At 46.8% G+C, this 26,593-nt stretch overlaps 1 protein-coding gene across 6 annotated transcripts in view; it reads left to right on the forward strand.

Moving 5' to 3' along the window:
• NDNF (neuron derived neurotrophic factor) overlaps positions 1 to 21,326 on the forward strand; it is a 42,175-nt gene extending 20,849 nt beyond the window's left edge. For 4 of the 6 annotated variants that reach the window (XM_055719944.1, XM_055719952.1, XM_005433768.3 and 1 more), the window contains 3 exons: positions 17,026 to 17,214; positions 18,236 to 18,360; positions 19,267 to 21,326. In XM_055719944.1, the coding sequence (XP_055575919.1) occupies positions 17,026 to 17,214; positions 18,236 to 18,360; positions 19,267 to 20,660 (1,708 nt within the window). In that variant the 3' untranslated portion in view covers positions 20,661 to 21,326. The other 2 variants (XM_055719976.1, XM_055719968.1) reach the window with 2 other exon arrangements.
• The last annotated feature ends 5,267 nt before the right edge of the window (positions 21,327 to 26,593 follow it).

Consider the following 26,593-nt stretch of genomic DNA (forward strand, 5'->3'; position numbering starts at 1 on the left):
CTCTGGTCCATCTGCCGCGGTTGTTCCAGCGTGCCTCCCCTCCCGCAAGCTGGGCTGGGGATGCGGCAGTGCGGGCAGGGTCGGTGCCGCCGCTCCGCTTGCCCCACGACCTGCTCCTTGGAGCCCTGGCCCTCCTTTGGTACCACGCTGCTCTCAGCTGGCTCCACGAGAGCCCAGCCCGGGCTGCCCCGAAGCATCCTGGCTTGCAACCGAAACTGCACGTAGGGGCAGAAATGGCATCTTCAGATGCGCTTTGTCCTCCTTAGAAGTCCCTGAAAATGAAGGCATAGACCCCGCTCTGGGGAGATGCCCTGAGAGCTGAAGCTGGCGGTGGGTGGGTTAACGGGGCCGGGGGAGCAGGGGCTCACCTTGGCTGTGCAAGGTGGTTTCAAGCCTCCAGCCACGTAGTTGTCTTATGCTCCCCGTCCTGCAGCTTTGGTAGGGCTGGATGAAGCCTGTTCGTTAGGCATTCTTCTCTGAAGTGTACTAGGGTCTTTGGCCTTAATATATATAAAAAGATGAGATGTTTATTAAACTCAGACTCTGCTTTTTCTTCTGTGCTTTATGGTCTGAAAGGCCGGTAATGAACAGTTTATTATATAGAAATCCTGATTTATTTCTTCAAATGGTTACATTTCAAGCTGGTACCAAACAGTTTTGTAGGAGACCACCTTTTATGCTTCCCATGGCAGTTTAAAAGATTGCTAGAAAAATAATCCAGAATCTAAGTAGGTTTGGATAAAGGCAAACCAGGACTGTACATCAGGGTATGTGGCGCTTTTACGCAGCAAAGCGGCGGATTTTACCACAGAACATCTGGGTACTGGCTTCGGTTACAGCACAGATTTTAGTGGGATAACAAGTCTTGTTTGGCTTCGCGTTCATTTTGAAGTCACTAAACTTTATACGAATAATAAAACTGTAAGCCCATTACTTCACTGTTTTCAAGGGGCTATTTCAATCCTCCTTCAGGGTCTTGCATCTTTCTGGAGCTGGTTTTGTTTTATTTTACTAAGTGGATATTTATCTTTTCAGTCCCCGGTTTGCTTTCGCGGGAGGCAGATTTACTAATTTGTACGGATGGACACACCAGAGATGGCAGGTTTCCATTCGACCTTGCTGAATGTGCACGTTTTCTGCATTAAGGCCAGTCTAATGAAAACTGCACGTTTCTCGTTCAGTGCATTCAAAGGGGCTGATGTTATTAACGTGGAAGACTATATAGCTGCTCTGGGCTACCAGTTCAACCGCTCGTGAGAGTTGAAATAACGGGGGAGGTTTTGCTCTCTTCCTCTCTTTTGATTATGAACTGCAGAGGAGAAGGGTAGTCCTGATTGAAGGGGAGAAGGGCGTGCTCCTTCCGTAAGAAAACAAGTTTGCAAGCCCTTACAAAAGGGTGCGCATACTGGTGGGAATGCCCAGCATCGAGGGTGATAACCTTGACTGATTGTATATCAAGAGATACGTGTTTGGAATACGAGGCTTCTGTGAGACTAACGTTTGCGGAGAACCCGGTGTGATACTGAATGCTGTTGATCTCTCTGTGTTGGCATCACTGACTGTACAGGCGGGAGCGAAAGGAGAGTAAATCAGAATTATGTTGAAGGACAGATGGTGTCTTGGGTAAGACCAGTGAGAAGGGACTTGAGTAACTGCTTGAGCTTTGCTAACTAACAGGCGGTGCAGTGAGTGAGCATCGCCTTGGAGAAAAGGCAGAGTGCAGAAGCTGTGTTCCCCACTCTTTGTTTTACGTCGTGACTGAGGATACACCACTTCGGTGACAAAAATCTTCATTATATCAAACAGGGATAGTTTCTGCTCAAGAAGGCTCAAATAAGCTAATACTTATGGACGGATGGAAGGAGCTTTGAAGGCTGAGGAGATGTTATGTTTGAAAACTTTAACAAGATGTCATTAAGAGAGGAAGTGTTTTCCCTTAAATCAGGAAATGGGTCAGGGTAATAAATCATAACTCCAGGAGAATGTACTTAAAGCTGGAAATAAATTAAGAGGGAGTGAGAGAGTAAATATTAAAAAGAAGTCTGTTCTTTCAGAATTAATTTTCTCCTTTGCAGTATGTGAGGACACCCACTGAATGGGAGAAAGATAAATGTTAACACAGAGCTGTAACAGGAACCAGCGGAAAAATCTCGTGACTGCGTAGATGGCTTTGATTGCACACTGGGGAGCCCATCAGTTGTGCGGGACACGTCAGAAGCAGGCGAAGTGTCATCATTGTTGGTCCATGTGCGAGATAGCTGATACTGTAACTTCACCAAAAACGTGCCAGTCTTCTGGGGGACATTTTACAGGGTGGGTTTTAAATGCTGTTCGAGAAATTGGCCTTATGAGTGGTCTGAGAACCCAGCCCCCAGTCCACAACTGCTTCACTAAAGGAAAATAGACTTGAGCTACCAGAGGGATGCAGGTGAATCCTGCGCCGAGTGTCTTCCACTGGGCTGTGTCATTCCACCGGGGCGGGGGCGAGTGCACAGGTAACTGCAGCGTTGTCAGCATTTCTCAGATTGCCCAAGATCACCCAGGGTTGTTAAGCTTTTGGCCTGAATCGGGACCGCTCTGGTTTTAGGGTAATTAAATTCAGTAGTTGGAGAGATGTTTGTTGCTCGCGTGACAGCTGAGATAAGAAGCAGTGGGTACTTATTGCGAGCACCTGGAATTCTGAAAAACAAAAGGCAATAATTTATCGCTCCTACTTCATTCTCCCCTCCACGGGTCCGGATATGAGTGCCCCTCCAGCGTGACCCTCGCACGCTCACAACGTGACACACCACCGAGTCCAACACTTCCCCTGTGATTTACAGGGGAAAGGCATTGTTTGCCTAATTGAGCGTATTTCTTTTTATTTTAAATTTAAGGAAAAGGAACCTTAAAGGGTTTGAAACTTTATTAGGGTGTGAGAAAAATGATGCTTTTTATCTTTCTCAATTTTAACTTGCTCAGTACCAAAATAGAGCAGCGCTAGACCAGCTGCTGCTCCTGCTGCAGAGGCTGGTGGGGAGATGGGTGGGAGGCGCGACGGCATCACAGGTTCTTCACACGCATCAGCAGGGATTGTTAAACAGGGTGGATGGTTTTTACAAAGCAACCAGAATATTGTGAAGACGTGAGCGCACTCTCTTTCCCTCTCTTGCTACTTTGTTTAGGTGTGGCAGATTTACTGCTAATTTGTTTATAGTCAAACAGTCTAAACGTGTCTCAGCATTTTGAAATCCAGAAACCTGATGCAAATCAAGCAGTTTACAGATCGGGATGATGATGGTGTGGGAAAGCCAAGTGTCTCGGAGCTGCCAGCTGGTCTCTGGATGCGAAGGAAAACATCAGTGAGCAGTGTTAACGATTTCTAGTCCCCTTTCTCTTCCTTTGGCTATTCCCTTTGGGGTTTTTCTCCTGGGTAAGAATTACTTACTTGAGTATGATTTGTAGGACTAATAGGATCTTATCCTTATTTGGGGAAGACCCTAGGGTCTCTCTCAAACTCATTTTTCAATAATGAGAAATAATGAATAAAAACCTAATAGTCCTAGGGGGCATTAAAGGTACAATTTTGCAGGGAAGATTTAACGTTAGTCAATTAAAACTTTTATAATCCTGTTATAGTACAATAGTTGAAAAAAAATCATACTAGGGAAAATAAGTAGGTTTAAAGACCCTTTCTCATCATGTGAACAAGTCTAACTGAATTTAACATTTTCATTAAGCAGGCATTTTAAAGCGAGAGTATAAGACATCTCTTGCAAGTGTGTGATAGCAGGGCAGCAGGCTCAGGGAACGACATGTGCTATGTTAATTTACGGAGCACATCCTAATTCCCACTCATTTAAAATAAAGCAGTTGCAAAGCATTTATAAGATCCAGGCAATTAGGACTTTAATGAGAAAATGCAAAATTCATACATGTCACATAACGTGAGATTTACTTCCAGTTGGACAAAACATGCTTTGGTCTCAGCCTTTTGCTCACTGGCTTCATGGCTGTCCCCACTCGGCACGATGGGCTTGGCGTGGTTTTCTTCACCCAGGGACTCTGCAGACACTGGCTCGCAGCCCTCAGTGAAATGTGCACGTGGGGAGAGAGGCTGGAGCTGGGGGCATCGTCCCCGCAGGCAGAGCCCCCTGCCCGGCTCCAGCCCAGACCTTTTGGGCCTGCTGAAATGCCTTGAGGGGTCAAAGCACCAAAGAACAGATACTTTTTTTTTTTGATTTGTAGCTTTTTGGTTTTTACAATGCAGTATTAATGGTGATGTTGATATGACACTTATGGTCCTTTAGCAGTAACTTTCATCCAAGGATCTCGGAGCCATTCCCAGTCACTAGCAAAGGGACACCTCTGGAAGGCAGCACTGGGTCTCGCACCACAGCTCTCACCACGTCTTCTCTCTTTGGGAAAGGAAATGTCCTTGGCACGTGTTTCAGCCATCTCTGAATGCAGAAATTGTTCTTTCCCCTCCGTCGTCTTTCCCCTCCGTCGTCTTTCCCCTCCGTCGTCTTTCCCCTCCGTCGTCTTTCCCCTCCGTCGTCTTTCCCCTCCGTCGTCTTTCCCCTCCGTCGTCTTTCCCCTCCGTCGTCTTTCCCCTCCGTCGTCTTTCCCCTCCGTCGTCTTTCCCCTCCGTCGTCTTTCCCCTCCGTCGTCTTTCCCCTCCGTCGTCTTTCCCCTCCGTCGTCTTTCCCCTCCGTCGTCTTTCCCCTCCGTCGTCTTTCCCCTCCGTCGTCTTTCCCCTCCGTCGTCTTTCCCCTCCGTCGTCTTTCCCCTCCGTCGTCTTTCCCCTCCGTCGTCTTTCCCCTCCGTCGTCTTTCCCCTCCGTCGTCTTTCCCCTCCGTCGTCTTTCCCCTCCGTCGTCTTTCCCCTCCGTCGTCTTTCCCCTCCGTCGTCTTTCCCCTCCGTCGTCTTTCCCCTCCGTCGTCTTTCCCCTCCGTCGTCTTTCCCCTCCGTCGTCTTTCCCCTCCGTCGTCTTTCCCCTCCGTCGTCTTTCCCCTCCGTCGTCTTTCCCCTCCGTCGTCTTTCCCCTCCGTCGTCTTTCCCCTCCGTCGTCTTTCCCCTCCGTCGTCTTTCCCCTCCGTCGTCTTTCCCCTCCGTCGTCTTTCCCCTCCGTCGTCTTTCCCCTCCGTCGTCTTTCCCCTCCGTCGTCTTTCCCCTCCGTCGTCTTTCCCCTCCGTCGTCTTTCCCCTCCGTCGTCTTTCCCCTCCGTCGTCTTTCCCCTCCGTCGTCTTTCCCCTCCGTCGTCTTTCCCCTCCGTCGTCTTTCCCCTCCGTCGTCTTTCCCCTCCGTCGTCTTTCCCCTTCTGTCAGCCAAGGATGTATGGTTACCATCAGAAGGCTTGAAGGTTCTGGGGTTGTTTGGATGTTCGCTCACCCATGACAGCCTGACCTACCTGCCTGTCCACTGTTGTTCGCAGTAACTAGATGAAGGACTAGCCTTTTGCCTGCCAGCCTGGACAAATAAACACTGGCCCAGCAGTAGAGTGGAGCTAAAACCGACCCCTTCAATAATCTGATTTCGGAGACCGCTTATCACAGCTCTGCAGTTGACCCTGGCAGGTTTGAAACTCTTAGGGTACGTCCCTTCAGAGCGCCTATCTTTTTCCCCTTGGGAAAGACTTTTCAGCTTAGTCAAGCACAAGTCCACTGCTTAGAAAACCCAAGAAGTGTTAGAAGGCCACCTTGAAGACTGGCAGCTCCCAAACATGCTCCTATCCTGCCTTGGTATGATGGACTGGTGGCTGGCGAGCTGTGGTTGGATTTGTAGTGTCTTGTAACCTCTTCAGAGAGATGCACATGCTGGCTCCTCGTGGCCATGCTTCACTGTCTCTCTGGGCACGTACCATTTTGCCCTTTGGAGACGAATCCCTTCTCCATCGAATGGCTCCTTAGCCCTGGGGAGGTCCAGTGGTGCTGCGTGAGCAGTGCCCGCCGAGCGGCTCAGGATGCGGGCTGCGTTACGGCCATGGCTCCTCCAGCATCCGGCCGTGCTTGTCCCGAATCTTTCGTCCATTTCTGTGAGAGCCTTGAGTAACCCCAGGAGCCACCCCAGCACCACCTGGGCGCTCTCCTCCAGTGAGGGTCCGCACTCCCTCGCAGGCATGGGGCGGGCTTGCTGCTGTCATTTGTCCCAGTGACTGGCGGGAGGGTTAGGAAGGAAATGGGGGCCGCAGCCTCCACGCAGGGATCTGGGCAGGGTGAATCTCACCCACCGCGCTGTGGGAAGGTCGGGCTGTTGGGTGAAGCAGACGTTTGGATTTTCTCTGGAGGCAGTGGGAAGTGTCAGGCACCACAGGGGATTACCTCAGGTAGCTGCATCGAGAAATTCTGGGCAGCTAATACCGCCCACTAACAATTTTCATTAATTTACTGAGTGGCCCTCTATGGGAATCTGTGTCTTTCTTAAAGCAGGATGTTAAGGAAATAAGTGGTGGTAGGCAAAACGTAGCCAGTGTGAGTGTTCCTGCTTTTCCTCATCACTATCCACGTAGCGTACAGAAGTGAGCATGCGAAAGCGGTGATTTTCGGAGTGACACGCAGGAGAAGTGGTGAGGCTGGTCATCCTCCCTGTGATGTGGTTCACTTGCAATGGGCCGTCATTGGCTCTCGGCCACCGCAGCCTCTGAGGAAGCCACCAGAGCTAATGGTGTGACTAAGAAATTGTGTGTGCTGCTTTCTAGGACAGTGCGGACCAGCATGGGGGACAATACCCACACGGGGTCTTGGCAAGTCTTGGCGGCTGTAACTGTGGCTGAGGTCTGCCAGCTCTAATGCTGAGCACACTGGTAGAAATATGTAAATAGCAATATCTTTAGCACTACATTTGATACTTTCCATTTTCAAACACTTGACAATTGTTTACATATTTTCAGCAACCCTCTTCAAACTAGGGAAAACGAGACACAGCATCTGTGAATTGCCGTGATACGTAACAAATCATTATCAGAGAGCACCTGGAGGGTTCATTAAGGACTTTTAAGGCCTGACATTTCTTTTGCATGCCTTTAAAGCTGAGGGCAGTTAATATTAAAAGTCAATGTGTTTTTGGACAGTAAGCTCAATCAGAAAAAAATGGATTCTGATGGTGATTAAGGAATTGGAAAGTCTGGGCGGTCACCTATCAGTGTAACATGTATTACTGTCGTCATAACTAATATGGGCTAGACTTAATTCGGTAGAAAAAGTTACAGTTTTTTTTTAAGTCATAGTTTTTTTGAAGTTAGCTGAGGATTTGGGTTACATGATTCAGGTGTAACTAAAAGCAACACCAGGGTAAGACTTAAAAAATAAAGGAAAACAGAATAAAAGAGAAATAACTTTTTTCCCTCTGTTCATATAAATTATCTTTTCTTCTTGTCCCATATCTAGTTAACTATGGGTGTTCCTGGATGGAAAAAAACTAGAATCCAACTTACAATTGGAGTTGGTGCCAGATGCCTCTAGAGTTTCTGTTTGAGTTCATGTTGCTCTGTCTTTGCTCCAAGATATCCACTGCCACTGCGGGACATGGTCCTGGCAGCAGCGCAGAGATGCGGTCACTTCCCTGGGGGTCGGAGAATCACCTCCTGGGCGTGAGCACCCTAACAGGGGTTGTTACCCATTCTTCCAGCTGCCAGAGGGCTTTCTGGAGAGCTGCTGCTGTTACTCTCCTTGCTATCGCAGGCATCACCGGTCGTTACTGGTTAGCCTGGAAGCACTGAGGAACCCTAGGCAGTGAAAGGGAAGATATGGTAAAATTGCAAATGAGAATTTCTGAGTAGCTGTTGCAGGAAAACTGTGCGCAGAGGTATGGAAGTGGGTAGGAATACTAATGTGCTGGGGCTGGCTGTGGTTTGTAATCCTGCGTACACGTGTGGTGGTGTTCCCGACGCTGAAGAAAACTGTGTGGCTGATGGAAGCTTAGGGAATCGGCCTCCGTGCACTGAAAAGGGTTTCAAAGTAGCCAGCAGATTTCCTTTTTTTAATCACCTACCAAAAAGCAGAAGGGAAGAAGTGCATAAGCGATTCCAGCACACTCACAGCACAGCTTTCCACAGAACGTGAGCATTCTGGTTGACACCAGAGCTGCCGGCGGCTCGGCTTCCCCCCGCGGCTGCCCTGCAAGTTGTGCCGGTGACCCGGAGCCCCTTCGCTGTCGCTGCTTCCCCCGCAGCTCCCGGCCCTGTGTGAGCCCTTGATTTTCTCCCCTTTAACAAACACGTTGCTGGCCGCAGGCAGCTGCCAGCCGAGTGGTGTTCCCCAGGCCTAGGAATGGCTCAAGCAACTTTAACTCCTTCAGTAGCTAATGCAGTTAATGACTTTGGTTTTATATTTTGGTGTTTTCCAAAGGTCTTTCTGACCTCCAGCTGTAAGCCCCGGCAGTTTGAGGATGTGATTGCAGGATGCATGGACCCTGGTTCTGTTCCTGCTCTTTATCATACCCTGATGCTTCAGTTATCCCTGTCCCTCGTGGGTTTTGGCAAGGGCACTTGCTCATAATGTCATTCAGAAGTATTCCAGAGAAACAGTGGGAAACTCTACCAACGTGCTTGTGTTGGTTGTAATTTGTAATTGTTCGTTATGTTCCTCCCCACTAATCCCTGTGCTGCAATTCATTGTGGAGAGACAGTACCATACACTCAGAGAGCTGTGCTGAAGGCAGAATGACTTGGCTGAGGAAAGTAGCTATTGTTTTATGATTAAAGGAAGGGATTATATTGGGATTTCCTTGAACAAGGAAAGTCGCTGCCCCACTTTTATTGCTTGTAACAAGAGGATAATAATTACTCTCCATTATAAAACACCTCCAGAACTTGCAATGAAACACTTGTGGAGCTGCGTGGCATTCAGGGTTGGTTATCTTAAATGGCCTGGAGTTGTGCAAACTAAGATTTCTCTGCCTTACCTTATTTCTCCTGCTGGGGCTCAACCCCTACTGAGACTATGGAAAAAAGTCACTTCCCTGAGTTGGGCATGAGATTTTCCTCTGGCAGAGCCGGTAGCGCTCACCTGTTTGGTGATGCTTGCCCTCTCCAGGAGCGACGTCCAGCCACCCTGGGGATTTTGTACGGGCTTAGGAGGATGAGCAGGTATGACAGAAAGGACCCAGGCCAGCCCGTGCCCGAGTGGCCAAGGGAAGTGGTGGAGCTCGGTGCAGGGGGCCAGCCGGCAGCTGGCTGCCACCCAGTGCTCCAGCACATCCCTTCTTCCCCTGCCGCTGCCACCCCCTCGCAAGCAGAGGTACAAGAGAACAACTGAGCATTGTACCAGAGGTCGCTGGGGACTCGCTGTTTGTTTGGTTTTGACACTCACCGCTGAGTCACATGGGTCGAGATGGCTGTGAAGGAGAGAAGCACTGGTATGTGGTCTCTGATTAAAAAAAGAAAAACTACGAGGCATTTCCTCAAGTGTCCCAAATGGCATCTCCTGGCTCAGCTGGTTTTTGAAGCATCCAGCTACGGCCAGCTCGAGGATGGTGATTTCCATGTGATCAGAGTTGAATCTGTTTCCACTAAAAGTGGAAAAATAAATAAGGCTCATCTTAAAAACAAAATAGTCCATGTAAAATTTGGTTTCTGATACCATATCTCCCAGAGTATGTTTGCTTTTCAACATGTCTAATTTGAGACAGCTCTGCATTTTACAGTGTAACCCCTTCAGACTTAGCCTCTTTCCTATTTTGTAGTCTGTTGTCACTGTTGTTCGTTAGGATTTAGTGGAAATGTACCCTCATTTCTTCATACTTTCTTATTTTTATAGTTGGCTTTTTTATCCCGTGCGACTGTGATTTGCTTTGCTAAAACAGTGCTCCCAGCAAAGGAAAATTAAGGACTGAATTAGAATTGCAAGAGGCTGTCGTTTAATCCACAGATTACTGACACGGTGGACCCTGAGTGCTTCAAAGGCACCATTATAGTCCATCATGTCCGTGCGTACTTAGGGAGCTTTAATCCATGGATTACAGGTCTGTAAATGCTCCTGCCCTCCCAGTTACAGCGGGTTCTGCCAACAGGAGCTGCCATGTCAAGCTGGCCGCAGTGCTACACAAAAATACGTCTCTGGCAAATGCATGGAGACAGCAATCCACTCCTGCATCCCTGTTGGGGCTGCATCCCTAGCCCCCACCCCCCTGCTCTGTAGGGAAAGGTTTTGGGCTGGTGCACACCTCCGGCGAGGGGCTGGCTGGGGCTGCGCTGGCCGAGCTCCTGGCTCGGCTCCTGGCTACTGCAGCCCTGCACAGCCCATGCTTTTTCCCAGGCACGAGGCAGGACCGGACAACAAGATTTCAAGAGTGCTGGTTTTAACAAGAAAACAAGCCACCAAAACCACCCAAATAAAAAGCATACCAAACATTTTCCAGATCCTTTAGGGAATAGTAATATTAAATAGAAGGCCTTTGCTTTTCCCCTCTGGTCTCCCCCTAAACAAACTGAGCAGCTCCCAGTAACTACTTAAAATTTTTCCTTGTTTGCACGTTAAAAATAACTAATTGTATTACTGTCGAAATTGCTGGGTGCTTTTAAGCTCCTGTGTGGCTGAGGCGATAACTCTGCATGCTGAGGTACATGCATTTGTGTTATATATCTTTGGAAATGAAGTGTATAATGGAAAAGCTCACAGCCTCTTTACTTGCGGCGTTCCTATAATAAGTCAAAGAAGTCACACAGTGCCCTTTTATTTCCGAAGCGGGACTTAAATCACGTCAATAAATCTACAGCCTTATTAAGAGATGCAGCATGGGTAATGTAAACAACCAAAAAAAAAAAAAATCCCAACACACCAGAGTTTAAAAATAGGACAGAAGGAGGAAAAAAAGTTAACCATCCATACAATAAAAAGAGAAGAAATGTAACACAAAAGCACTGTGGCGGGCAGCGCCTTGAAATTATCCTCAGTAAATTACAGTCGTGCACTTCCCACTCTGTAATTAAACATTAGAGTTCATTTATTCCAGATACATTTGCTTGGGGTAAACTCAGATCTTTTGATTTGTTATTGTAAATCCTTTACAGGTCTCTGTGACCTGCAGACAGTTGAGAAGCAAAGCAAATGATTTCCATAGATCAAGGCACTTGAAGATGACTTGTGAACAGTCCTGGCGTTGCGCACGGTGAATCTGACCCTCTCGGCTGCCTTGTTGTGGGGTGTAGGTGTGCTCGGTGCCGTGGAGCCTTCCCGGGAGCGTGCGTGTCTGCACGTGGCATACGTGCACAGGGAAGTCTGAATAGCAGTGCATGACTGCCTTGATCCCAAGCGGCCGAACACAAGGGATTCTCGGCTTTCTGCGTGGAATTTCTGTGATGGGATGTAAGGGGGGAGCCTCTCCTACCTCCTGGAGTACACTCTGTGCAACCGCTGTATTTTGCTGGGAAAAAACGGCTTGCTTAGGGCAGACAGAAAATACTGTAGGCTTGATTGGTGAAATCCAAAACTGGGTGATTTTACCTGCCCCCGAGGCTGCCCGTCTCTGGTTTTGGTTGTGGATGCACCCACCGCGCGGATCCTGCAGCCTGCGGGAAAAGCCGGTGAGGTGCTGCCCCAGCTCTAGCTAATTTATCTCCTGACTCAGAACCTAAGCCAGCAGCAGATCCCGTTATCCTCTCGGTTTCTGCTTGTAATTGTAGTTTGCCCAGATATTTGCAGGCCTTTTGTACAGTGACGTTTGTTATGCAAAGGTCTTAAAGGCTGGACAGAGAGCTTGCCCACGTGGGATTTTGGAAAGGCTGGGTAATGCTCGCCGCCCGAGTGGCAATGATTAAAAAGATGGAAATTAATTATAATCATCATAAAATCTGTGATCCAATGTAACAATATTTCCGTGTTTGTGCTTATAGCTAAAATGTATGAAATGGCCAGACTGCTGCTTTTGTTTATTTAGTTTCTGAAGGGAAAAAAAAGAAGAACCACCACCTCTGGCAAGGTGGTATGTTTTGAGGTGTTTCAAATAATATCTATCCCTCTCCAAATGCACAGCATGCATTTTTCATCTGTTGATCTATTTAGATGAGTATGTTTGCGTTCATGAAGTAAACCTTGCAAGGCGTGGCTGTTGTCATGGGAGTGTTTGTGAGGCCCAGGAGCTGCGCACCTGGGGCCAGGGCTGCTGCCTTCCCGATTACAACAGAAGGAAGGAACCCCGGCCCCCTGCCCCGGCATCGCCCAGCCTGCCCGGGCTCTGTGGCCGGAGGCGGGTGGCCCAGGAGCAGCCCTACCTGGGAGGAGATGGGGACCCCCTGGCTGCTCCCTGCGCGCAGCCTGCCTCCCCGGAGCAGGTCAGTCTGCTGGGAGAAGGGGAGAGCGGGGGGGAAAAGGAAGGAAAAAAGAAAACTTTTTTTTGCTTTGTTTTGGAAACAGAGGAATATACAAGCAAGGCCTGTTTTCTCAAGGACGTTGCTCTTGTTGCTGGTCGAGAGCTGCTGGTGCCTGTGGTCCCTCCAAGCTGCGGCGGGTTTTTAACCTTTCGCTTTGTGCCGCACTCGGGTCGCTGCGTGGGATCTCCTCGCCTCCAGTAGTGCAGGGGAGGCTGGCGTCCTGGCACGGGCTGGCGAGCCATCCCGTTCCCATGGCCCAGGGTGTGATCCCCTGGGACACGGGTGCCGGCTGTGTCCCACAGCCGCTGCTCTGTCCCCCCTCTGTAGCCCGCAGCCGGGGGCCAGGGTGGGAGGTTTGCCTTCGCGCTGGGTTTGAGGCTTGGTTTGGAGAGTTTGGGGAAGAAGTGAGAGGTAAAGATGGGCCATTAGAGGGCACTTTTGCAATCCCGGAGAAGGAAAATGGTGCTTATTATTTCACTTAGGACTGTTTATTTTGGCACTCTCTTAAATTCGGTGATAAACAGCAGGCAAATCCCTCCAGTCAGCAGGAATATATCAATAAAATATTGACTCAGAGTTTAAAAGAAAAGAAAACAAGACAAACTTGTAGAAAAGGGAATAAAAGGCATTTAGGAGGTGGCACAGCCTGGAGAATAAAAAATCACACAACATATTTCACATAATTTATGTGGCTTTACAGTGCAGCACTTAGGCCTCAGCTTGTACCTGGCTTCTAGAAATGAAACCGGCTCGGAGCACGGCACCCTGAGACAAGAAAATTGTTTGTTGGAACTATCCGAGGGCTGGATGGGAGAGCACGAATTCACGTGCTCACATCGAGCAAGTGCATTTTCTGAGGGCCTCTGCCAAAGTCATTGCCTGGTAGTGAACTGGCTCAGACAGAAACAGGGGACGAAGAAATGGTTGGTTGGTTTTTTTGCTTTCCTGTTGATGTTTTGCATGTGTAAACTATAGAGGATTTAGTTTAAAACTGCCAAATTGCAGTGAGTGCGCTGCAAAAAATAAAATCTGTTGATTAACTGGTGTGAAAGGGTGGTATAGCGCTGACAGCACAGTTTCCAAAAACTGCGAGTGAGTTTTGAATGCCTCTTTGCTGTTGAGGTGTCTTACTTTTGGAAGTGTTGTGCATTAAAACTGGGCCCACGTGAAGCCTCTGAGGTGGGGTAAGTGAAAAAGAAAGCACTCAAAACCCTATTTGCTCGTTAAGGAGCAAAGATTAGAAAACTTTCCTTTTGACAACTTTGCAAGCTGTTTCGTGTATGGGATGGGCCAGTGCTGCCTGCCCAGGCTGGGCAGGGATCACAGAGCTAATTTTAATATGTCTTTTATTTTTAAGCCAAAATACTATTACAATTAGATAAAGAAACCAGAGACAAATCTGTACCCTGTTACTGTGCCATGGTTGTTAATAGGGACAGGAGCGCTGTCTACAGGAGTTTTTTAAGTGATTCAGCTAGTGAAATTATTTAAGAAGTGGAGCTTAGCCTGGATAGTCCTATAATCAAAAATCGTTTATTTTAATAGAGGTTACATTGCACTGGAACGGACTGTGGGAATATACAAGATTGCAGTTTCAAGGAGTTCATGTGGAGGACGCTGTCTGCAGAAAGCGTCAGAGTTTCTTACCTAACCAAATAATCTGCTCTAACTGTTGTGATTAAGTTGGAAAGAATTTCTTCCCTGTTGGCTAATGGTAATACTTGAAAGATCAATAAACAGCATGTTAGAGCACAGGAAACTCATCCTGCTCTGTGTGAGGGGAGATTTTTGCTGACTTTGGTGACTCAAGTCAGCAAGTATTTTGACTTATGATCTTTGCTCCAAAAGGTCAAATGTGGTCAAATGTCATTAACTTTGCTGATAAGTATCAACACTTCAGACTGAATTTGAGAAAATATGTCTGTTGTCATCAAAAGCTAACTCAGGACCTGGTCGGGAGAAATTTTGACAAACGTTGGGAAAGCTAAATCAGGATTTAACTGTAAGTAGCAATTGCATGTCTTAGTTTGCTCCCTTCCGTAGGGCAGGCTGCCGCAATAACCTGTTAGGAAAACATCCCAGACACTAACGGAGCGCACAATTTGAGAGCTGTGAGTGCCAGAGGTGAAGCGTTACAAGCCCTGCAAACGGGAAACCATGGCAGTATGTTGCTCTCACCAGGTTATCGCCAAATAAATAAGGGCGCAGCCTTCTCCAATTTCAAAATAACTTTTGGCAGCCTCAGAACAGGCAGGGCTTCCCCAAGATGCCGGGGCCATCGACTGGCAAGCTCGCCGCAGGGCTCCCTGGCACACTTGCCGCTTGCTTGCAGGGGGATGGAGCTCCCCCATCGTCTCCATGCCCACCTGGGACTCGACTGCGGGGAAGACTCTGCCAGGTGCACCTCTAGCAATCACCTTCATCTTTCCTGTGGTTTTCCACTCAGGAAGGGGAGGGTCTGGCTGCAAATAAAGGAACATGGGGCAGGCCGGGGAGTGAGAAAGCTGAGGAAGGCATAGCAGCTCTTGGCGTGAGGAAGGCACGAGCGAAAGGAGGCGAAGATAACATAGCATCCTGGCAGGGGAGTTTTCAGTACGTGTCATTGGTGGCTTACGGTTACTTCGGGGTTTGCTAAATGTTTTCTCTTGCGTCACCAGTTTCAGTGAGAAAACGAGAGAGATGAAGGATGGGGCCCAAGCTGGACAGCAGGAGTTGGAGGAAACAGTAGAAAGCGGGGTGGGAATGAGCTGAGGTAACGGCGCTAGCGACAGCAAGGAGGAGGGGAGGGGGGTGCAGAGGGAGGGGGTGAGCGGTGCAGTGGGGGCTGCGCCGCTGGTGGAAGGAGCAATTAAATAGCAATGATGTCAGAGGCAGAGGAAGCAAGACGAGGGTGAAAATAGCCCTCCGTGGGCCTTGCTGGTGCTGGGGGACCTGCTGTCCTGCACGTGCCTTTAGCCGTGCTGGGAGTGCGGTGGGCTGCAGGGCAGGCAGATGTCGCGGCCTCTTCTCAGCGCATGGCAGGAGGAGAGCTAGAGGCAGCAGGGCGCGGGGATTTGGGAACATTTTGTCAGGAGCTTGGGCGTGAAAAAGAGGACAGGACCTTGTGCTGCCTGTGGTGAATTCCCACGTTTGGGGAGCTGGTACTCGCGGTGAGCTTCAGCAGGGATGTGGCGATGAGGAGGGGGGCAGAGGCTGGCAAGCTGCTGGCCGCCTGCCTCTGCCAAGAGGAGAGTGGGAAGAGGCACGTGGGGATGCGGGGGCTGCCGGGGAGTGGGGCTTGGGATCTTGCTGAAAGCTCCCAAAGGGTGGGCTGGGGTGAGAAGGAGGGTCCTGCGTCCTGGCCGCACTGCCCTGTAGTGGCTCCTTTGGGACTTTTGGAAGGTAAAGCCATGGGAGGGGGGAAGGAGGAGCCTCCTGGGCTCTGTTTCTCTTTTCATTAAGGCCTTGAAGGGGAAGAGCAATTCTGCTGTGGCTTAGATGGCATCATGCCACTTCTCAAGGAGCTTTGTGTTTGCTATTTTTACATAAAATATTGGGGAAAGGTCAAGTGAAGGGGAAAAACCCCACCTCCAATCTCAACAGCAGATTTGACCTTAAAGGTAAAAAGCAAGAGTGCATTACAAAGCCAGAGTTAATGTGCAGTGCAGTACAAGGAGCGCTGTGTGACCGCACATTCAGCCAAGTAACGAGATAAAACTGTTCCTGCCAGCTCAGCTTTTTATCATGCTTCTCCCCAAAGGCAGTGGCGAACATGGTTTAGGTAACAGCCTAGACCTCTTTCTTCTAATTTTAAGAAACATTACCATTTAGCGATTTAACCTTGCTATGCTCATACCAGAAGTGGGCTTTGTTTCCTCCCCCCCCGCCCCATACCAGAGCTGTTATATATGAGATCATCTACTGTACTGAAAGGAGATTTCCAGCCTGTCCCACTGTATACGTTAGGGTAGTCATTACTGACCTAGTTGTAGACATAATAATGAGAGGCTGAGATTATGAATTATTATGCCCAATTTGTAAGGGATTCTCTGCTTTTGTGTTTTGCAATTCCCATCAGGTTTGAGGATTAAGCCCTGCTGAATTGCATGCTAATACCAATGTGCTTTGAATATGTGTGGGTTTATATCACATGTTTTCCCAATTTGCTATTTTTATAAAGGACAATTTCACTGGAAATATTTACTTTTCAAAGGATTGTTGGAAGCCCAACTGAAATCTAAGGAAAGTGCAGTCGATGCACTCTCCATCTGCTGTGTGCTTACTCTAGCTCCCATGTCCAGCGAGCTCTGTTCCTGCTGTGGCAAAACACCAACCTGTAGCTCTGCCAGAGTTGGTGGCTTTTTCTCTTTGTTGATGAGAGATACCGGTTTGAAACCAGCGCGTGGGCTTGCTTTCCATCGCAGTTCAAGTTGGAAAAATCTTATATACATACTTTATCCAAGCTCTGTGATGATGTGAGCTTAGTCCTTACAATAAGTATGCCTAGCGCTCATATGGCCGTACAGCGCAGGTGCCTCTGCCAAACATACAGTGCGTGTAGCGCTGTCACAGGTGTGCCTGCGTTTCAGCAGTAAGTCAGCCCACAGGAGCCACACAAGTTGGCAGTTAGCCGAGTCAGTGACTGCGGGGCACGTGTAAACTGGTGCTTCACCACAGCCTCGCCCACCAGCGTGGGACAAACAGCTCCTGCTGTGTGTGGTGCGGCCCCCCTCAGGTGGGACTCCCTGTTGTTGCTATAGGATGCTCCTGCTGCGCTGCCCGCTGCTGCTGCTGCTGCTGCCGCTCAGCTCCAGACCCCAGAAGTTACCTACCAGAGATGAGGAGCTCTTCCAAATGCAGATCCGGGACAAAGCGTTTTTTCATGATTCGTCAGTCATCCCAGATGGAGCTGAAATTAGCAGCTACCTCTTCCGAGACACCCCTAAAAGGTATTTCTGTCCGGCTCAAGCGAGGAGATTGTACTTTGAAGATACTAGCTTTATTTGCTGGGTGTTTTGAAATTAAAATTGGATCCAAACCAGAAAAATACAAATGCCAGTATTCTGTCTGGTGGAGTAACAATGCGAGTTTCCATCCCAATCTCGCCTCCCCAGCTGAGGGTCTATCCAGTTTATTTGATTTCTGGGATAAGCCCAGAGCTCCCACAGACCACAGAAGTTCCCTGAAGTGGGGCCACTAACCATGTCTGGAGGCAAAGGGAGCAGGAAGGAAATTAGAAACTACAGGCTTACCCACCACACTGGTCTCTCTTCGTTATTTCATATTGTGCTTTAAAGAAGCAGCATAAGTCAGTCTGGTCTGAACTCCCCACTTCCCAGCCTTGACCCTACGGGTCCAAGAATGCTGAGGTTAGACTGGGGAAGAATCTGAGGCTCCAAAATGTTCAGGGAGGACCAGCACTGCCACCTTTCTGCTCATATCAGGCACCTCCTTCAGCCTTCATCAATGAAAAACATTGACTAAATTATGTGTAGTGTCTGGGGGGATGTGGGAGGACAGCTGAATGTGTATGTATCCTATATGTGCTTCTAGGGCCCTTACCTGGACATAGCATAAAATGTGTGGTCTCCTTCAAAAAGCATATCCCTAAATTCCAGGAAAGATCCCGTTTCCCTCATTTATACCTCTGTGACCATTTATACCGTATATAGTTAGTGTAGGGGTAAAAAATGAAGCTGATGGAGAGGAGAGCAGGAGGCCAGAAACCCCTCTGCCGTGTCTTGACAAGCAAAGCGTGAACTCTGCACTAACGTGTTAGTGGGGGCACTCCCCTCACCTCCTTAGCTCCCGCCCCCCAGCCTTTCCATAGTCCCTCTGCACACGCTTGCCTGACAGTAATGCTTTTGTCTCTGTTGCCTCCCCAAGACCGACATTGATTATGTCGTCAGGCCCTGCCAGCTGGCTGCCATCGGGGTTTATTGACGTATGGGTCTGTTAACCTTCTCCTAGGTATTTCTTTGTGGTTGAAGAGGACAACACTCCCTTAGCAGTGACAGTGACCCCATGCGATGCCCCTCTGGAATGGAAGCTGAGTGTGCAGGAACTCCCAGAGGAAGCCAGTGGAGAAGGTTCAGGTAACAACCCATCAAGGACTTCCCTTGCACCTCAGAGACCTGCTTTTCTCCTGGATGCAAAGCCCCTCAAAGCAGTCTCGGTGTGATGCTGAGTCTATCTTTATGATCTCCTGCTGCTTGGATCTTCAGTCTCAGTCCTGACATTTTGTAGGAAACTGGCAGCTGGTAGCAACATGACAAGGAAGAGGGCTGTAAGAAAGGAAGAGTAAAAGCTGAGGTTATAGCTACAGAGTGCACTGGATGCTGCCACAGCAAACTGCGTTTGCACAAAGGAACTCGATTTCACAGGGGCTTTGCTGTGAGCTGTGTACACGAGATAAGAACTGGAGAGACAGGGCTGGCATTGCAGCAGGGCTGAGCTCACCCCTTTGAGGGGACTCATCTATAGAGTGGAGCGTATTACAGCCATAGAACTGCTACTCAAAAGAGAAAAGGTCTTTGGCTTCCAGAGCTTCTCACGCAAGTGCTAACGTCTCATCCATGCCACATTGTAAGGTATACACACCTTTGCCCCCCGCTGTATTTAGGCACAACATTTTAGTGTGACTGGAAGGGCCAAAGCTAAGAAGTCCAAGTCCAGAAACAGGCAGCGGAGTCAGTTCCCCCAGGGGAATGGTGCGGCATCTCCACGTTGGCTGCTTGAAGTACTGTAGTGGAAGGCATTAGCTACCATTCACAAGACTCCGTTAGTACTGCTCAGGTGCAATTTCTATTGCATTTTTTTTAACTTGAGTACCAAAGCAATTTCCCTCTCTTATTTGACAGAAGTATCGATTACATCTTCCTCAGAAGATAAACCCTTTTTTATCTCACTTTGTGTGTTTTGTGTCTGTGTCTGTTAGAGTTTTATTTTCTCGTGTTTGCAGATGGCGTCTGTACAAACATTTTTCTTTGCTTGTAATCTAGGTGAACCAGAACCTCTTGAGCAACAGAAACAGCAGATTACTAATGAGGAAGGCACAGAACTGTTCTCTTACAAAGGCAATGATGTTGAGTACTTTGTGTCCTCTAGTTCCCCATCTGGTTTGTACCAACTAGATCTGCTGTCGACAGAGAAAGATACACATTTTAAAGTGTATGCAACCACTACTCCAGAGTCAGACCAACCTTATCCTGAATTACCTTACGATCCCAGAATTGATGTCACTTCTCTGGGACGTACAACCGTGACGCTGGCGTGGAAGCCAAGTCCCACTGCCTCCTTACTGAAACAGCCGATTCAGTATTGCATAGTCATCAATAAGGAGCACAATTTCAAAAGCCTCTGTGCTGTTGAAGCCAAGCTCAGTTCTGATGATGCCTTCATGATGGCTCCAAAACCAGGTCTGGATTTCAGTCCATTTGACTTTGCCCATTTTGGCTTCCCCTCAGACAACAACTCTGGCAAAGAACGCGGTTTCCTAAAATCATCGTCAAAGTTTGGGCGCCATACATCCTCAAAGCCGAGAGTTGACCTGCACAAAGTTTGTATCGGGAACAAGAACATCTTCACAGTGTCTGACCTGAAGCCCGACACACAGTACTACTTTGACATGTTCGCAGTGAATACCAACACTAACATGAGCACCGCGTACATTGGCACCTTTGCCAGAACGAAGGAGGAGGCTAAACAGAAAACAGTCGAACTGAAGGACGGCAAGGTTACAGATGTATTCATCAAGAGAAAGGGAGCCAAATTTCTACGGTTTGCTCCTGTTTCATCTCATCAAAAAGTCACCTTCTCCATTCATTCATGCCTGGATGCTGTTCAGATCCAAGTTAGAAGAGATGGAAAACTTCTCTTGTCTCAAAACGTGGAGGGTGTGCGGCAGTTCCAGCTTCGAGGAAAAGCAAAAGCTAAATATCTCATTAGGTTGAAAGGGAGCAAAAAAGGTGCTTCTGTGCTGAAGATCCTGGCTACAACAAGGCCTAACAAACAATCATTTCCATCTCTTCCTGAAGATACACGAATCAAAGCCTTTGACAAACTCCGCACATGTTCTTCGGTCACGGTGGCGTGGCTGGGCACACAGGAGAGAAATAAATTCTGCATCTACAAAAGGGAAGTGGATGACCATTACAATGAAGAGCAGAAGAAAAGAGAGCAGAACCAGTGCTTGGGTCCAGATACGAGGAAGAAATCGGAAAAGGTTCTCTGTAAATACTTCCACAGCCAGAACATCCAGAAAGCAGTGACCACAGAGACAATCAGAGGCCTGCAGCCTGGCAAGTCCTACCTGCTGGATGTTTACGTGATAGGGCATGGTGGGCACTCTGTGAAATATCAGAGCAAATTGGTGAAAACGAGGAAGTTCTGTTAGTGCCCGTGTACATAGAAATATATGGAACTCCAGTCCGAACATTATCCTGCTTCCAATATATGGATTGACTACTTGCACAGCTGAGAAGTTGTGACCTGTATTTGTACTGTGTAGAAAAGATATCAACTTGTATATTTATGTTTACATAAGTAATTGTTCAGAGGAACTGAGGCTGGTGCTCTCTGGTAGCATCTGGCAATGGTATTATCATGTGTCCGGTGACCCACATGCGATGCTCAGTAGATGTCCAAGGTAGCGGGAAACCTCAAAGGAACTGGCACTCCTTTGCTTCCATATTGCATGAACTGCTTCTAAATTATTTTATACTTAAAAGGCTGAGATACATCATTCATCCACCTTGTTATTCACACACCAAACCCACAGACATACACCCTTTCTCTCAGTGTAGATGGTAGGGTTTCTGTAAATTGTTTTATAGAGTCTTGTTTTAAATGTTTATGTTTCTATGATTGTAAACTATTAAAATCTTCCCCAATAAAATACAGATCTAAACTAAGTATTAACTGGGCTGCACATGAAGCAGTTTCATTGCTAATGTAAATTCTTACCTAGCTGATTTTCATGTTTAAATACTGTATGTATTTCATGTACAAAGTTGCCATAACGTTATATTCCTGTACATAAAATTAAAAATATTAGATTATATTTTGTTTCTTTTTTCTTGACCTTCTAAGGGGACAAACAGACTTGGGGACAGAAGAGGCATGCTGAAACTTGAACTGGATTCAGCTGGGACAGGCTTCTCTTCTGTCATTCTTCATCCTTTTGGGCAAGGTGACTGAAGTCCAGTAGAATTACTGATGTTACCGAGCCAGTTAAAATCTGCAAGGGAGTGCAGGCCATTGAAGGAGGGGTATTTGTGGCGTACTCTGGGTCTACCAGTGATCCAAGCACTAAAGGAGCAGGACAGCACAGAGGAGCTTCCCTTGTCCCAGGTGAGAATGGATCCTGTTTCATCGTGGTTGTGAGTGCCACCGGTGCTTCACAAGGAGATCGCAGTCTGAGTTAGACAGACCATATGATTCAAACAAGTAACACACCAGAGAACCAGTTGTTATTTTTGTTAGATTATCATTGGAGACGTTTGCTTTCTGGATGCTGCTGGTTTTGACTGCAAGTAATAACAAGCTGAGAGTATTATTTTTTTTCCATTGACAAGAATGGTAATGCTAAGAAAAAATTGTGTACTTTCATTTAAATTGCAGTTCTTTCCATTGTTTAGATTTCTTTAAAATATTAAACGTCTGGATCTCATCTTTTCTAAATTTTCTTACTTGTTTTCCCACATCACCTTCATTCACTCAAAACCTTCTATCGAGCTGCTTAATGGAAAACACGCTTCTGAGAACCAACCAGACCAGCCCCCTTTCAAGCAGCTAAGAGCAGGGTACGTACTGCCTCAGTCCCCGCACTATAGTGTGGGTCAGGGCCTCAGGACAGGTGACGGAGACCTTTTTTCTCAGTCCCATCGTACCTATCAGTCTGCAGCTCTCAGGCAGTGGATGTCAGGGCTTGTTCAAAGACAGTCTCTCTCTTCATTAAGTGCCTACCCAAAAAACACTTCACTGCTGTGACTGCACACTTGCAGCCCCCTCAAGGCTCTGAAGATACACGGGGAGAAACTGGGGCATGAGGGAACGGGATCAAAATCCACATAAAGGCTGCAAGCAGATTCCTCTTGGGCTGCTCACAGGGGAGATGAGATTTCTCCACCCCTGCTGAGGTGAGCTCCAGTTTTCCTTGGCCGCGTAGTGCTAAGCTCTTCAGGTTTTCCTTTCTGCTGCCTCCAGCACATTTCAGTTTGCAGACTGGTGGGTGGCAGCAGGGTTTCATGGCTGCACAAGCTCCCACACTGTTCCACATGCTGAGTTTAAGACGATTCTCCAAAAAAGAGACAGATACTGTGTGGAGACTGATCAGAGAACGCCTGCTGTGTTTTATGTAATTATATAATAAACCTAATAATTGAAATTTAGATTTCTCTGGAGATGATCTCCACTCCTCATTTGAAAACATCTTTCTGATTTTTTAAAGCAAACGATTTCAGTAACACACACCTGCCAGATTACCGTGCCAGGGTCTAGGTGAACAGTAGGTGACTACAGCTGGGAATCCCTCGAGAATGGGACTGTGTGACCAGTGTGTTAGGTCATCGGTTGCCAGGGAGATACTTTCCCTACATTTCACTGTCCAAAAAGCTACTGAATCCCTCAGTTAAAGGCAACACTTGCATTTTTTAAGCATTTCTCTGTTCACTGCTGCCCTTCTTGTGGAGAATGGTACCCCTTCCATTGGGCTGTTATGATGTTGACTTGAAACCATGTTTCATCCCAATTCCAGCTCTATTCCCTTTAGCCAGATTTCTCTGGATATTCATCCAGCTCATTTGTTTTTTCTGCCTGCTAACCACTTACATTTGCAGTATGTCACAAAATGAAACAATTCCCCAAGATGCATGCATCTTCTGTTTCTGAACACTACATTTTCAAAGAAAAATGTCACAATATTTGTCTTTATTCCCACTGGAATTCTCCTTTTCCCAAAAAACTAGCTCTATTCATTCTGGATGAAACTGAGACCACAGTAGTATCACAACTGCTAATCATCCCATTATTATTCAGGTCTTCATGGAGTCAAGTGGATCTGAGAGAAGCAGTTCTTGTTTTGAAGGATGGAGTAAAAATAAGAACACCAGTCTTTACACAGTGCAAATGTAAGTCACCCTTAGGTGGGAGGTGACCAAAGTGGGTATTAAAGTAAAACAGGTGTCATTGCTGGGAAAGCTCCAGAACGGGTGTGTGAAGCCCAGAGCCCCTGTAAGGAGTCACAGCATGGGTGAGCACAGAGCTTTCCTTATGCCCCATCACTGCCAGTCCGCCTGGCTGCGAATGCAGTTCAGGCTACGTGTGTCTTCATCCTCCAGCTTACCTCATCACCAATTTACAGTTTTCTTCCACTGAGAAATAAAACAAACCTACACACTCTTTTCACATGGGCCGCAGAACAGCAGTAACTTTGAACTGGTGTCCTACATGAGGTCTGACAGTCACAGATCTGGATCCTGTTATTAACGCACTGTCACATCTGTATCCCTAGTTCCACATCAAAACATAAATTAAAAACTTCTTACAGAATATAATAGATGGATGGATACATGGCATAGAAGGACAAAAAAAGCAGATATATCAAATACATATACAAATATATATAACATATAAAAAGTGTTTTCATGCACAAAGCTGGAATTAAAATAGAAACATAAGCTTGGAAATAGAAGGTTCAATGAAGCTCAGCATTCATATTGATGGTATGTGTCCCTCTGGGAAAAAAATGCCATGCTGGAATATGCAGTTGAGGAACATGCAAGGCCAGCCTGGTGACAGCACCTCATTAAGGCATGTCTGCTGCAGGAGTGAGTAACAGAGAAGAAATCCTCCACGTATTTTGTTGTTGTTGTTGTTTGTTTCAAAACAAATAAAGAGTCATTGAGCCATTGCATACCACAGCAACATAATCTTCAACACCTTCATCAATCGAAATTGAAGTTATCTAATTTTACTGATTGTCTTACCGACATATGTGGCAGCAGCCTTTCAATATAAGCTTCAAAGAGGTGGAAGGGCAAAATAGTCCATGATTTACAGAACACAGGTTAAGGTTGTGATGGTAGCAAAACTGCAGAATAAATCAGTTATACACGCAGACATACAACTTCATTTCAAGAACTCCCCTTGTTCCCAGGGTATGGGTCTCAGAGTCATATTTGTTTGGGTTCTAAGCAGCAATGTTAAGACTGATAATGTACCAGGGAGAAAGAAAATCCTTACTCAGAACAGCAAACGTTTTTTACCTTAGTGCTTGGAAAAGAAATGCCATAGCTGTGGTTGCTCAAAGTCCTTTGAATATTTAGTTTTAAGGTTATCATGTTTGAATACATTCAGATAAATGGGATGTGAGCATGCATGTTACCAAATTCAGTACATAAACCATGATGAGCAACTTTGTACCCGGAACCTTGAACTCTTCTTTCTCAGCCTCCCTCTACCTGGGAACTTACTCATAAACCTTTGCGACAGCAGAGATCAACCCTCAACTTTTGTGGCAATACGCAACTCTGGTCTGACTGACAACGCAGATATTGTCCCAGATCTGCACAGCACAGCTAGTAATTTGGGTTCTCAATACTACAACTACTAATTCAAATTACTGTGGCTTCAGTTATTTAGAAGTAAAGACATATTTCAATAAAGCATATAATTTACACTTGGCTTGTACTGAGTAGAGAACATGAGGCTGAAGGCCGGTGTACACTATGAAAAGCTTTTACCGTAGGTTAAATTCTGGGAGTCATTGAATGTTACTCATACACTAGTAAGCTGTTGGTCTTTGACAGAACCTTAGGAAAAGTCAGCATTCACCTACCCCTGTCTGGCTCAGTTGGAGAAGCTGTCTCTTCCATCTTCTACAAGTGGTACTCACTCTTATCTTGTCTTGTAAAAAATATACTTCTAATAAAAACAGCAACAAACCTTGCACTTGTGAGTGCAGTGTTTAGTTCCAGATGCCAGTTGTCATGCAGTTCTGCTCATCTGGCCAGCAAGCCTACTCAGGTTTTCAGGCCACTTTCAACAAGCACATCAGGTCAAAGCTTTACTCCAGGGAGACCATCTTTTTATGTCTCAGAAAAAAGAATTCAAACCCACAGTTTCAGCATGAATGCATATTTTATCTTCTCGCTTGGCCAGCACCAGGAACTTAATTGATGTTTGAAAAGTGCAGCATCTCCTTGCAGTATTTTTGTCTGCTTCAGCAGTGCAAGCCCATTTCCCAGAGAAGTCAGACAAACTCACTCTTGGCATAATGAATGAAATTAGCAAACAAAGAAACTATGCTGGGAAGGGTTACTTTGCTGAAAGCACTGCATACTGGCTTGCGGTGCAAGGGACTGCTCTCTAAGCAGTCTGTCTGGCAATTTCCCCTGGTTTGTGTATCAACTTAATTAGTAGCTACCTGGTACAATTACTGTCAGTTGGGTCCCTGTCTTGTAACGTGATGCTCTGCGTCCGCACAAGGACCTGCTGTGGCTGGAAGTCTGTGTAGGGGCTGGGGTTCCCCTAAGCAGATCTCATTTCAGGATTTGGGTTTGAAACTATGAGGCAGACCCTCTAGAGAGTACAAGGACTGTGTGAATTGACAGCATTTGATAAATAATGTGTGTAGACTAATTTAAGTTGGTTTTTTGGCCAAGAATATATCTATTTGGGAAAAGGAGGTTGTTTGGCTTCTTTTTCCACAAATAGTAATCTCTGTTCTTCTTAACCACAAACTAATTGCTTATGGCAGAATAAAGTGGAGAATGTAACTGTGTATTTCCAGTCTTGTCTCCCTTTTCCAATTCCATTTTGCAAGCATTCCTGCAGGTCCAAGCTAAAATGAACAGATAAAGTCTTGGCATATGCAAAGAAAATATTTTATAAGATTCTGGATGCCAAAGTATACGTTAAGCTCTTGCCCTAGCGCAGAAAATTGGGAAGGACTGGAGTAGTCCTGAGGTATTAACATTTTCTTTTATGTCCTCTTCCATTTCATAATGTTTGCTACTACTTAAAAGGTCTCATAGTATTCCAGCAATGTTAGAAGGAGGCTAGAAAAATGTGAATGGTTTTTTCTTGCTTATTACACACTTTCTACTTTTTTGCCTGTTATTTCTTGCCACTGGTTTTCATTCAAACACATCTGCTTAGAAGTTGCAGCAGAGTAAGATGCACAGTTTTGCCCAATAAACAAACTCAGAGCAATTTTACTTCCTCTTCTGGGACGCAAGTAACAAAGATCATGTTAAAAAAACCATGGGGCTGTGGCATATCAGCAAAGCCACCTACCAAGGCCATAAAACCTGAGAAAAACCCTGT

This window comes from Falco cherrug, chromosome 1 (assembly GCF_023634085.1).
Source record: "Falco cherrug isolate bFalChe1 chromosome 1, bFalChe1.pri, whole genome shotgun sequence".
NCBI lineage: Eukaryota > Metazoa > Chordata > Aves > Falconiformes > Falconidae > Falco > Falco cherrug.